General features: G+C 42.2%; 1 protein-coding gene across 5 annotated transcripts; it reads right to left on the minus strand.

Moving 5' to 3' along the window:
• Positions 1-2,128: 2,128 nt before the first annotated feature.
• smim5 (small integral membrane protein 5) lies at positions 2,129-6,463 on the minus strand. Of its 5 annotated transcripts, XM_035997786.1 has the most exons (4): positions 4,642-4,806; positions 4,480-4,597; positions 2,968-3,186; positions 2,129-2,691 (listed from the first exon to the last, which is right to left on the minus strand). In XM_035997786.1, exons 3-4 carry the CDS (start codon positions 3,080-3,082, stop codon positions 2,600-2,602), a joined length of 207 nt encoding a protein of 68 aa, XP_035853679.1. In that variant the 5' UTR covers positions 3,083-3,186; positions 4,480-4,597; positions 4,642-4,806; the 3' UTR covers positions 2,129-2,599. The 5 variants fall into 5 exon arrangements, with proteins under 5 accessions (XP_035853679.1, XP_031147024.1, XP_031147027.1 ...); XM_031291164.2 differs by lacking the exons at positions 4,480-4,597; positions 4,642-4,806 and adding an exon at positions 6,133-6,463; XM_031291167.2 differs by lacking the exon at positions 4,480-4,597 and having other exon boundaries at positions 4,701-4,806.
• Between the last annotated feature and the right edge of the window lie 6,985 nt (positions 6,464-13,448).

A 13,448-nucleotide genomic window follows, 5' to 3' on the forward strand; every position in this document is an offset into this window, starting at 1 on the left:
AATCAAAGTAATAGGCTTAAACATGCACTCACAACTTTGATATCTTATAAAAAATAATTTTGACTGTGCTTGTAGTGGCATTTAAATCCACCAACCCAGGCTCCTCTTCTTCACCTTAAACTTTCAAATGTTTGAAAGACTCCTGTGCATGGATGGATGGATAGGGCTTACTAATAACGTGATACATCTAAAAAAAAAATAAAACACATTCACCTTCCTGTTAAGCAGACACTGATTTGATGATTTGCAGATTAAAAGACATATACATGCTAAGTTAGACCTGCTAATAACCTTTGTTCCTACACATAGAAACACAGTCACTATGTATGCACCTGGACTGACTGCACACCAGTGATTGGCATGCTTTTTAAGTAAGTAAGTAAATTAGTTTTTAACGGGTCAATAAAGAACCTTTATAATGTTGGCTATTCAAAAAAAATGAAATGATTACTGATTTTGTACAAATGTTTGACTGAGGATGGGTATGATTATTGTAATGTCATATCAGTGCTACATCAGTCAAACAGTGAATTATATTTGAAAATAAAATGTAACAAAAACTAATTATAGTACTGTAAACATATAGGAAAGTAATGGTGTGCTGCCAATGTTTAATATTATTTAGTCAAATCTGGACCATCACTCCCTACCAGCATACACAGTTACTGCATTTACTGCAGCCTGGTGGATGTAGTTCATGAAGATAAGTGACTACAAAGCCAAGTTTATGTGAAATGAAATGATGGAAGATTTCGTCAAGATTTGATCACAATGATGTGGTCCCACTCTCTTTATGGTGTCACAGTAGACATACAAAAATTGAAAACAGAAAAAAAAATGACCCAAAGGTGGACAGGTACATTTAAACAAATACTCCACTGTGTCAACATTCATTTTACAGTAGGCTATACACATATGAGACGTGTGTTTTCTTCACACACGTCTAGATCACTCCATCCTTTGATTTCTGCTTCTTCTTCTGGTTCTCTTTCGGGCTGCAGCAGCACCCATACAGCAGTGCAAATGTGACCAGGGACAGAATTCCCAGCACAAACACTCCTATGACCACAAAACCGCCCAGTGCCCATGGCTCCTGATGCAGCCGATACAGGAACCATTCCACCCAGACCTCAGGTGACCCTGTGGGTTTCTGCTGCTCTGAAACACTGCACAGGAAGACATAAACCAGATAAAAGCTCAAATGGAGAATCAGGACATTAAACTAATGAGATAATATTGTTGGATACCATTAGTTGCCACTAAAAAAGCTTAATAGAACCCATGGAGCTACATTATGTGCTGAGTATAAAACGTATAAAACAATTCAAAAGCTAACATGTTTTTTTTTTTTTTTTTTAATCAGCACGCTACATTGAAATCTGCTGATGTTAAACAGTATTGTCACCCGACACATTCCTGTTCGGAAACTCACCTCTCCACGGCCATGTTCCACTAAACGATCCTCTCACGGTTCAGTGACTCCCAACAGTGCGTGGATATATTATGTGAGAACAAATGGTTTCAGCTACTTTTCTGATCCCCACGCAGCCCTGGAGCTAGTTTAACATAGCCAAAACACCACCATTTACTATCTATTAGTTTAAGCAAGACATTCTGTAAAACTCCAATGGCAACAATTGTGTTTTCAGGTAACACTTTCAGTTGCTCTGTGTGGGCAGGGCCAAGTAAAAGCAAACTGCCCCTGGTTAATGTTTACTTCAAATATTGACTGGTGGAGGCAAAAGAGAGATCTGTGATGATAAGGTACGCATCCTATAGCGAGTGTTTTACTGGTGGGATTTATACCAAAGCTTATTTTGATGTAAAGTGGAGGCAATTATTGAAATAAAATCATTCAAATACTGCATGAATTTAGAAGATGGGATCATACCATGCTTTAACAGATTAACAGATTGTTAAATCTTTACATTCGATCCTGTACAAAAAAAAACAAGTTAGTATTATATTTGATTTTTATATTGAACATTTATTACATTTCAGTTACATCAACAAATGCAATATGGCAATACCTCAGTAAAAAAGACAAAAAAAAAAAACACTATGTAATGATATAACAAGAATACATTTGTAACTGTTGTATGTCAAACAATAAAAGCTATTTTTTTTACCATTGGTACAATTTGCACAAAAAAAGAGACACTCTTCACTGAGCCAGCAGAGGGCGCACTTTCTTTTTACACTGGAAAGTTTCTATACAAAAGCAAGTTAAAATGTTTTTCCTTTTTTTTAATCCCTTGCTCCACTGTTAGGTTTTTGTTGTTGTACAAGGCTGCCACACAGTGTTGCATTGTACTGGTCTGAAATTAATCTTGATGAGTCGTGCCACTCTTCTGATTTATATGGATTCCAGTGGCATGGCTCTCTCTCTCTGGAATGTACATCCAGTCTTTGTCCCAAAACTGGAAATATTATGCAAATAAGTCCCCATCCTTCAGTTGATGGATTTTATTTGTATGATTTTCTCCAAGAAATCAATGACTCTGAAAAGGAGCACTTCCTGTTATGTAACTGTGTGTGTGTGTGTGGGTGATTACATGAAGGATGGAAGAAAGGACGGAGTGTGTTCTCTGTCTCATCCTTAGACAGGCTGTACTCTGGTGGCCTGGTATTTTGACTTTCCACAGCAGCAGCAGTGGAAGCAGGACAGCATAATCAACAAGAGAAACGTGGCTAAAAGGAGAGACAGGACAGAAGACACAGGGTGGGGGGTAGGAGTTGGGTTAGCACATGCTGAGGGAAGAGTTTTGTATCATATTTAAATCTGCATTTAGCTAGAACTTTATATGAACCATGGGTCAACTATGTGTAATATGAAACGAGTGACCAATCCAACATTATCAAATGACCCTGCAGTTCCCCTTAGCTTCACAAAGTGTTTAAGCTCCTTTCAGTGAACATTATTCAATGCATCAGTGTCATATACTGTAGCTAATAGATTAAACTCACCAACAAACAGGATGAGCACCAAGAAGGCTCCCAGCTCCAGAGGACTGGCATGTGGGAGATCCTGCAGTTTGATCAACACCTTCTGAAGAATATCCAACACCTCTTGTTTCACCATGCTGACTCTCGGATGCAGGTCCCACACAGAGATATGAAAACAAATGCCACAGGTTTTGCTTTCAGGGAGGCAAACAGGCCTTTATAGAGCTTGTGCAGCTACACCTAAAGGAAACAAGACGATACAGTGAATGGATATATGTCTCACTTTCTGGTGAAAAGATGCTCTGAAAGTATAAATGAAGAAGTTATTTTCATCCTCAGCTCCACCCTTCACTACTGCAATTTTATACTTCCACCCTGCAATTACCCCTCAAGGCCTAGCAGGCATGCCCTTTATCCCGAAATACTCTGTGTGCTTTGTGAGTACTCACTCATTATATATCAGCACCCCTTATCAGCCCACTGATGAACTTCCAGTGTTTGTATGTGTGTGTGTGTGGATACACCATGTGTCCAAATTGGGTGTGATTTCCTGCTCCAGCCTGGTTACATTTGTATCCACACACAGAAGGCACCGTCCTACATGTTCAGTTTTAATTATAAACAAAGCAGACTATTTCAGGCCTGGCATTTCAAGACTGAGGCCTGTCATCCTCACTGGAGCAGCTGTGTGTGGGTGAGGTGAGGCCAATACTAGACAGGCTGTACAAGAGATATGGGACACATGGCTGTGAAATGGCAACATAACAGGACATTGAAGTCATCAGAGATCAACTCTGAATAAATGTGGGTGTGCTGTAATGATACACACTCATTTGATTGAGTCATTGAGTGTTTCATATATTGTGACTATGCTTTTAATATCTTGTATTTTTTTTTTTTACTTATTACTTTACATACAACTTACAAATAAAATGGAACAATGATCAATATATGGTCATACCAATACTGTGCACTCTATTCACACAACACTTTGAGTTATACTTACTATATCCCCTACAAACAAAGAGAGCAGTAACTAGTGTCTCAGGTTTGCAAGTTGCCAAAACACAATGTGCTCTTTTAACTTTTCTTTTAACTAGTTTGTTTAAAAATATAAACCTTATCTTTATTATTAACAGTCCATAGCTCATATAAGTCAATCTACTATATAATATTTATATTACAGTAAAATCAAGTCGATTTAAATGTGATTCAAAGGCACCTTGAACATACCAAGTCATGTGAACTCCACCAGACTCAAGGGCTGAGATGGCAGTTAGCTACGTTACTGCTAACGTTACTTTTACTATGTAAAACTAGTTAGCGCTTAGCAGGAGTTTGTTATTCTCTGTCATGCTAACTACTACCTCATTTAACTTAGTTATGTGGAATAACAAACTAACTTACCAAGATGTCGGTTCATCAAAATAGATAGTTCTTAATTACAAATAACGGCTATGGAAAAATAAGCAACGCAAGTAAATTTAGTTTAAGCTAGTTAGCGTTAAGGCTAACCGTGTCTATCTTACCAGCTAGCAAGCTTTCACGTTAGGTCTTGCTCACTCGAACCAAAGCGGGCATCATACCACTGGACACTTGTGAACAACATGCCATGTTACATTAAAATGATCAGTTGTTCGTTGGGTCAAATCATATATATATATATATATATTGTTCTATATCTATGGGTCAAATAGCTTATTTTCATGTAACTTTTAAATATCAGCAACAATAACTACCGTTAGTAACTGTACCTCAGAATTCCTGGCACTTGCGTTGCTAGGCAACAGTTGAATATGAATTAATACGTTTCACGAGGCTCAAAATAATACTTTCTCAATGATAAATCAAGATCAATAGACATACAGTAAATTAAGTAGGTCTACATAAGACAACTATTATTAAACAAAAAATATTATTTAGATCTCTTTTTTTTGTATACATTTTTTTTTTAGAATTCAAATGACAATCAGTTATCACAGTCCGTAAACATAAAAATATACATACATAAGTGCAAATAACAATATGAAAGTAAATAAGAAAGTAAAAATAAAAAAAAAGAAACATAAGTACAGAAGAGACAGACTTGCAAACTCCATTAATAATGACAGTAGGAGTTCTTAATTAAATACATTTGAGTATATATCACGTATTAAAATACCTTTCTTATTTGTGACCAATTTAAGAGACTCAAAGTACGTATATGTCAATTTCAATTTGGAATAATTTAAAACATGGTGTTGATTTGGAAAATGTTGCTTTATGAATATGGAAGGTGCCTAATAAAATAAAGAGATTTTCAATATTACGTCAATTCTTATCTTTACATTCAAAATATGTAATAATATTTTTACCTTCAGTTGTAATTGTATGTGATGTTTTAAATACTATATCATTTTCCAAACTTTTCCAGAAAGTAATACAAAATGAACAACCATAAAAAAAGATGGGTTAATGATTCTTGTTCTATCTGTTGTTGATGTTATGTATTTGTTCAGGAAGTGTATGTGTGACATCAGACAAGACTTCTGCATTTTTGTGGTTGGCATACTGCCACAGTGTTTTGGTTTAGAGATGAAACAACCGTCTGCAGCTATTATAGGAGGAAACATTTCCTGACATCAGTGCAGAAATACTGTGTCCACTGGCTGTTGCTCAATTTGATTCCAGAAATCAATTTCCAATGTTTTACCTCCAAAGTGCATTCATATTGCTATACATGCATATATACGTGTGCATACACACCATTGTTCCTGGGTGTGTACATTCTTGTTTGGTTTTCTGGAAGTTCTCCAGCTGATTGTGAAAATCTCAACCGCCTGTCAGAGTTGAGAGTCTTGAAGAATGTCTGACCTCGGCAGCTGGCCCTCTCTGCTCTGCAATCTCCACTTGTTTTTACCTTCCACTGCACTCCCACACCACATTTAATCATTAGCAGAACATAGTCAAATACCAAAACATGCTGCAGAAATCTTACTGTAATGAAGAAGACAGTAACGTCTTTGTGTTGAATCTTGGATTTTATGGTATTGTAAATAAGTTTGTCACTAAAAACCGGCTTCTCTCTTTCTTCGCCCTGGATGTTTTTCTTTACTTGCTGAAAATTACAACTGCCTTTGAATTTAAAAAAGTCTGACTCTTTATTGACAAGTAACATATGAAAAGTAAAAAAAAAAAAAACCTTACCTCTGCTGTGATTGTGTGCTTCACTTATTTGTGTCACTATTTCCACTTGTTAATTCTTCTTTGCAAGGAGAACCAAACTCAGCTGTAGGCCTACAAAAAAACGTCCCCACGATGTTTTACAGATCACTACTCCGGCTTCTTGTTTTCACCCTCCCCCTCTTCTCACTGCTCTCATATGATTTTCTGACGCTTGTGTGCCTGCTTATCTACCGCTCTTCATCTAATTAGTCTGCTCAAGTTCAGACTGAGAGACCAGCGCTAGGTGTTGTGTGAGATAATTTGACTCAGCATATCAGCAGCCGTTTCCTGCGGTGTGTGTTCACTTCTCCCACTTACTAACTCCTGTTCTCAGGGAGTTTGTGTACCTCCTCCCTCTCCTCCTCTTTCACCCTCCCTCCCTCTCTCTCCTCCACCACCTCCAACCACAAATCCCAAATCGACTCTTTTACTGCTGCTTACGCTGACTCCCACTCCCCCTCACCCTCTGTCCCGTCTGTACATCTGAACACTCATTCACTGTTTTCCCCCTCTTCTCTCTCTTTCTCTTGGTTGCTAAAAAACAGTTGTGCCGGGCCTCTTTTTTGTCTTCAGTCACCGTGGAGACAAGGCTCCTTCTAAAAGGAGTAGGGGGTTGTGTGTGTGTGTGCATCCATCTGGTGCCCAGCCAGCTGACTCCCATATTTCTCAAGAGCATGTAAGCTTGCTTTTTCTCCTGACTCACACTTGTTTTCTCCATGTGCACATGGGAAGTTTATACAACCGACATTTTCAATAATGGAGCGAATACTGATAAATCCATTGGAGGCTGATTTCCCTCCTCCATCTGTATCAGAGGTGGAGTCTCCTTTGCTACGGAAAGGGTCTCACAAAGAATGAGAAAACGAACAATGAGGCTGTTCCTTTCTCTAGTTGTTGTTTGTTTTCTGAAATAGCGGCCTGGCGGTTGTGTGCTTTGATGAAAGTCAATTGTGTGGTTGTCTACATGCATTAGTATATTTGGATTCTCCGAGCTAAGCAGTGTTCCTTTTATGGAAGTGTGGAAACTGTTGAAAGGTGTTGTTAAGCCTAAAGTTATGCATTTTTGTCAGGCATGGTAGATAGATAGATAGATAGATAGATAGATAGATAGATAGATAGATAGATAGATAAAACTGCAGAGTTGGGTGATATTTCTCTGTGGGTATGACAACCTTCATATTACACAGTCTTAGTATTAGTAGTAGTATTAAATTATCTGTTTGTTTTTTAATGTCACAAATGTCATTATTTCTTATTACAGTAATTGTAGTTAACTTAATCTGGATAATCTTTGGTGTGTGTGTGTGTGTGTGTGTGTGTGTGTGTGTGTGTGTGCTATTCACATTCATTGCTCATCGACTTATCATTCATCATTCCAATTCATCATTTCATACTGAATTTCGTACAGCTAAAAATGTGCCTAGAACAAAAAGTGTTTGACATCCTTAAAAAAGTATTACTATGCCATGTAGCATGGACAGTTTGGAAGTATGAACTTCAGCCTACAACAATCATCAACAAGAACATCATTAATTCATTCTCAATGTAAATTCACATCTCATCTCCATTCCAAATACTGTAAAAGAAAAGACTAATTTATTGTGGGAAAGGCATTAACATTGATTGAAAGGTTCAGTGGTTTATTATGTAGGGAGCCCAGTGTGCAACAATAGGCTGATTTACATTGACCCCTGTGTGATTGGATGTGGGAGGCCTTGTGAATAGAGGCCAGTGGAGTCAGTCTCCAATCAGGCTTTGTTTTAGGCCGTCTCAGTGTGTACCATGATAGCACTTTAACCTTGTGACCCCTGACACTGTATACACCCTTTAAACCCTTGTAGGTGATGTGGTCTGATCTTACTATTTTTAAGTTACGTTACATAGACAGGGTAGGAATTTGGCGTAAACAGCATTACTAATCTTGAAACCTATTTATAATAATTATGCTGCAGTAGAGTCCACAGAATGAATGTTTAGCTGAAAAATCTGCTACATTTGAATCCATCCATCAATAAACTAGGTTGCTCTAATTGCAAATTAAGGATCATCAACAATGCCATGTAAATGTAGTTTTTCAATACTCTGAATTGTATATCCATCCATCTTCTTCCGCTTATCCGGTAACGGGTCGCGGGGGTAGCAGCTCCAGCAGGGGACCCCAAACTTCCCTTTCCCGAGCCACATTAACCAGCTCCGACTGGGGGATCCCGAGGCGTTCCCAGGCCAGGTTGGAGATATAATCCCTCCACCTAGTCCTGGGTCTTCCCCGAGGCCTCCTCCCAGCTGGACGTGCCTGGAACACCTCCCTAGGGAGGCGCCCAGGGGGCATCCTTACCAGATGCCCGAACCACCTCAACTGGCTCTTTTCGACGCGAAGGAGCAGCGGCTCTACTCCGAGCTCCTCACGGATGACTGAGCTTCTCACCCTATCTCTAAGGGAAACGCCAGCCACCCTCCTGAGGAAACCCATTTCGGCCGCTTGTACCCTGGATCTCGTTCTTTCGGTCATGACCCAGCCTTCATGACCATAGGTGAGGGTAGGAACGAAAACTGACCGGTAGATTGAGAGCTTTGCCTTCTGGCTCAGCTCTCTTTTCGTCACAACGGTGCGATAAATTGAGTGTAATACCGCACCCGCTGCGCCGATTCTCCGACCAATCTCCCGCTCCATTGTCCCCTCACTCGCGAACAATACCCCAAGGTACTTGAACTCCTTCACTTGGGGTAAAGACTCAGTCCCTACTTGGAGAAGGCACTCCATCGGTTTCCTGCTGAGAACCATGGCCTCAGATTTAGAGGTGCTGATCCTCATCCCAGCCGCTTCACACTCGGCTGCGAACCGATCCAGTGAGTGCTGAAGGTCACAGGCCGACGATGCCATCAGGACCACATCATCCGCAAAAAGCAACGATGACATCCCCAGCTCACCAAACTGCAACCCCTCTCCACCCCGACTACGCCTCGATATCCTGTCCATAAATACTACAAACAGGATTGGTGACAAAGCGCAGCCCTGGCGGAGGCCAACTCTCATCTGAAACGAGTCCGACTTACTGCCGAGAACCCGGACACAGCTCTCGCTTTGGTCGTACAGAGATTGGATGGCCCTGAGAAGGGACCCCCTCACCCCATACTCCCGCAGCACCTCCCACAGTATCTCCCGGGGGACCTGGTCATACGCCTTCTCCAGACACAAAGCACATGTAGACCGGTTGGGCATACTCCCAGGCTCCCTCCAGGATCTTTGCGAGAGTAAAGATCTGGTCCGTTGTTCCACGACCAGGACGGAATCCACATTGTTCCTCTTCAACCTGAGGTTCGACTATCGACCGAACCCTCCTTTCCAGCACCTTGGAGTAGACTTTACCGGGGAGGCTGAGAAGTGTGATACCCCTGTAATTGGCACACACCCTCTGGTCCCCCTTTTTGAAAAGGGGAACCACCACCCCGGTCTGCCACTCCTTAGGCACCGTCCCAGACTTCCACGCAATGTTGAAGAGGCGTGTCAACCAAGACAACCCCTCCACACCCAGAGCTTTAAGCATTTCTGGACGTATCTCATCAATCCCTGGGGCTTTGCCACTGTGGAGTTGTTTAACTACCTCAGCAACTTCCACCAGGGAAATTGACGACAATCCCCCATCATCCTCCAGCTCTGCCTCTACCATAGAGGGCGTATTAGTCGGATTTAGGAGTTCCTCAAAGTGCTCCTTCCACCGCCCTATTACCTCCTCAGTTGAGGTCAACAGCGTTCCATCCTTACTGTACACAGCTTGGATGGTTCCTCGCTTCCCCCTCCTGAGGTGGCGAACGGTTTTCCAGAAGCACCTTGGTGCCGACCGAAAGTCCTTCTCCATGTCTTCTCCGAACTTCTCCCACACCCGCTGCTTTGCCTCTTTCACGGCAGAGGCTGCAGCCCTTCGGGCCCTTCGGTACCTTGCAACTGCCTCCGGAGTCCTCTGGGATAACATATCCCGGAAAGACTCCTTCTTCAGTCAGACGGCTTCCCTGACCACCAGTGTCCACCACGGTGTTCGTGGGTTACCGCCCCTTGAGGCACCTAAGACCCTAAGACCACAGCTCCCCGCCGCAGCTTCAGCAATGGAAACTTTGAACATTGTCCACTCGGGTTCAATGCCCCCAGCCTCCACAGGGATGCACGAAAAGCTCCGCCGGAGGTGTGAGTTGAAAGTCTGTCGGACAGGGGCCTCCTCCAGACGTTCCCAATTTACCCGCACTACCCGTTTGGGCTTACCAGGTCTGTCCAGAGTCTTCCCACACCCTCTGACCCAACTCACCACCAGATGGTGATCAGTTGACAGCTCTGCCCCTCTCTTCACCCGAGTGTCCAAAACATACGGCCTCAGATCAGATGAAACGATTATAAAATCGATCATTGACATACACTTATGAGCATCCCTATGTTCGAACATGGTGTTCGTTATAGACAATCCATGACTAGCACAGAAGTCCAACAACAAACAACCACTCTGGTTTAGATCAGGGAGGCCGTTCCTCCCAATCACGCCTCTCCATGTGTCTCCGTCATTTCCCACGTGCGCGTTGAAGTCCCCCAGCAGAACTATGGAGTCCCCCACTGGAGCCCCATACAGGACTCCATTCAAGGTCTCCAAGAAGGCCGAATACTCCGAGCTCTTGTTTGGTGCATACGCACAAACAACAGTCAGAGTTTTCCCCCCCACAACCCGCAGGCGTAGGGAGGCGACCCTCTCGTCCACCGGGGTAAACTCCAACGTAGCGGCGCTCAGCCGGGGGCTTGTGAGTATCCCCACACCCGCCCGGCGCCTCACACCCTGGGCAACTCCGGAGAAGAAAAGAGTCCAACCCCTATCCAGGAGTATGGTTCCAGAACCGAGACTGTGCGTAGAGGTAAGCCCCACCAGATCCAACTGGTAGCGCTCCACCTCCCGCACAAGTTCCGGCTCCTTCCCCCACAGAGAGGTGACGTTCCACGTCCCCAGAGCCAGCGTCTGCTGCCCGGATCTGGTCCGTCGAGGCCCCTGACCTTCACTGTCATCCATGTGGCAGCGCACCCAACCCCAGCGGTTCCTCCCACAGGTGGTGGGCCCATGGGTTGGAGAGAGAGGTGCCACGTAGCTTTTTCGGGCTGTGCCAGCCACCAGGCGCTTGCTGACGGGCCCTCCATCTGGGCCTAGCTCCAGACAGGGGCCCCGGGCTTCCTCCGGGCAGGGTCACTCCATCTCTACCTCGTTTTGAATTGTATATTGGCCCACAAAATGTATGCTTTACCAAACACCCTCCCAAATCAGGAAATTAGGGACTTGATCTGGGCAGTCACGTCTCAAAAGCCCATATTCCTCATATCAGTTTTCATGTCTCCACGCACTTAGCCTTCACCACAGCCGTGCCATTAGCTGCAAAAAGCTTATTCATTAACTCATAGTCTCATAGTCAGGCTGACAATACATTAGAGGGGACATAACACACATCGCTTTCTTCATACAAAAGATCCATTTAAATTGCTAAATTCGACCTTTTCCCTCTGCTTTCAACTGGGAAAAAGCTACTCTGAATTCTGAGCAGATGTCTGCTTTCAAACAAATCTCTGTCTTCTATAACCCTTGGTCAAAGATTTTTTTCTCCAGTGTAGTGTATCCTGTGTATGTAGTATGCTCTACTACTGGCAAAGTAGTATCCTAGCAGCAGTGGAGGTGAAGGGATGCTAGCTAGCTAATTCTTGTCTCTTTTATGGTCTGATAAACAGTAAATTCATCAAATTCAGTGGCCATATCGCTATTTTCCAAGCTACTGAGCTGTCATATTTCACAGAGAGGTACAACAAAACCCTTTCCCCCCGGTGCTGAAAAAAATAGTTGGGGAAACACTGATATCTGAAATATATTGTGATATTGTGGTTTTAGCTGGCTAATTTTAGCTAACGTTAGCTTTCTTGCGGAATAATTGCTAGCTAGCTAATGTGATGGGATAGAAATGTTTGGCCATATGGCCACAGCCTAAGTTATTCCTTGCCTCCAACTAAGATGTTTCCATCAATGTATTTTTATTTGCATTTTGAAGTATTGCATTATAAAATGTTGATGGAAACGGCAAAATTCGAAAAAACTTCCTAAAATTTGCAAAAGAAAAGTTAATGCGCAAAATGGGAGATAGAAACAGCTTTGCCTAATAAGTTGTGACGTAGCCAACATGTTACTCACATGACTATAGTCCTGGTATCCATCGGATGGGGGAAGGATCGGGATATGGGTCCCATCCAGTGCTCCGTACACTTGTGGCACAAGGTGCGTAGTGGAGTTGCAGTACGCTATAGCCTGGGCCTCAGCCACATCGGGTAAATTAACAAATTGGTTCAACAGCTTGAATCGTATGGCCTTGCACACCGCGTATACACAGCGGTGAACGGTTGTCTTGCTGACACCAAATGTCTCGCCACAACCCTGTATTATGCACAGGTGGCCAACTTGTACAATGCTACCTCTCTCCATTTATCTAAAGAACTTAGCTTCTTGTAACATCAACTTGTGACGAAACTACGCTTTGCGTAGTCTAGTTTATTTGCTCTAAACCAATTGATGGAAACGCTTCTAATTCGCATTTTCTTTTTTTTTTTTCTTTTTCACAACATTTTAAAAGTTTGCTTAAAATTCACTTGACAATTAGATGGAAACATGACTACTGTCACGTCAAATGACACGACACTGGATGCAGGAAAAACAACAGATTTTGCAGCTGCAAACTCAGCTTTCTTGGTCAATATACTGAGGAATTTATTGCTTCAATCGGCTACATTTACCATCAACACTGATTTGACACCCACATAAAAAGTGGCAAATTTTCCTTTAATGATGCCACCAAAGGTAGATTCACTGTGTGCCAGCAGCACAGAAACATAAATCACACATATGAAAGAACATACAGTATACACCATCTTTTATTATTTAGGACAACAATGTCTTCCACTCAACAACAACAATCTGATCTTCCTGTATTACTAGCCTTAATAACATATGTCTCCATCCCAGTCCCCTTTAATTAGTTGTAGGACTTGCTGAAAACAATTCCATGCCCCACCTTTCATAGATGCATTAATTCAGTGTTTTTACACAGCGCGTTGACATGAAACAAAGCTGTATGCTTAGTCATATTATAATATGTCATTTATTTGAATTTTCTTCCAAATTTGACCTGCAGTGAGAGATCAGAATATAGGGCTATTATGATGAGTAGTTCCCTCCACCTATCTATTATATAATGATGTATTAAATAATATAACAATCATAGGATGGAGCTGTGAG

The sequence above is a fragment of the Sander lucioperca genome, chromosome 22, assembly GCF_008315115.2.
Source record: "Sander lucioperca isolate FBNREF2018 chromosome 22, SLUC_FBN_1.2, whole genome shotgun sequence".
In the NCBI taxonomy this organism is placed as follows: Eukaryota; Metazoa; Chordata; class Actinopteri; order Perciformes; family Percidae; genus Sander; species Sander lucioperca.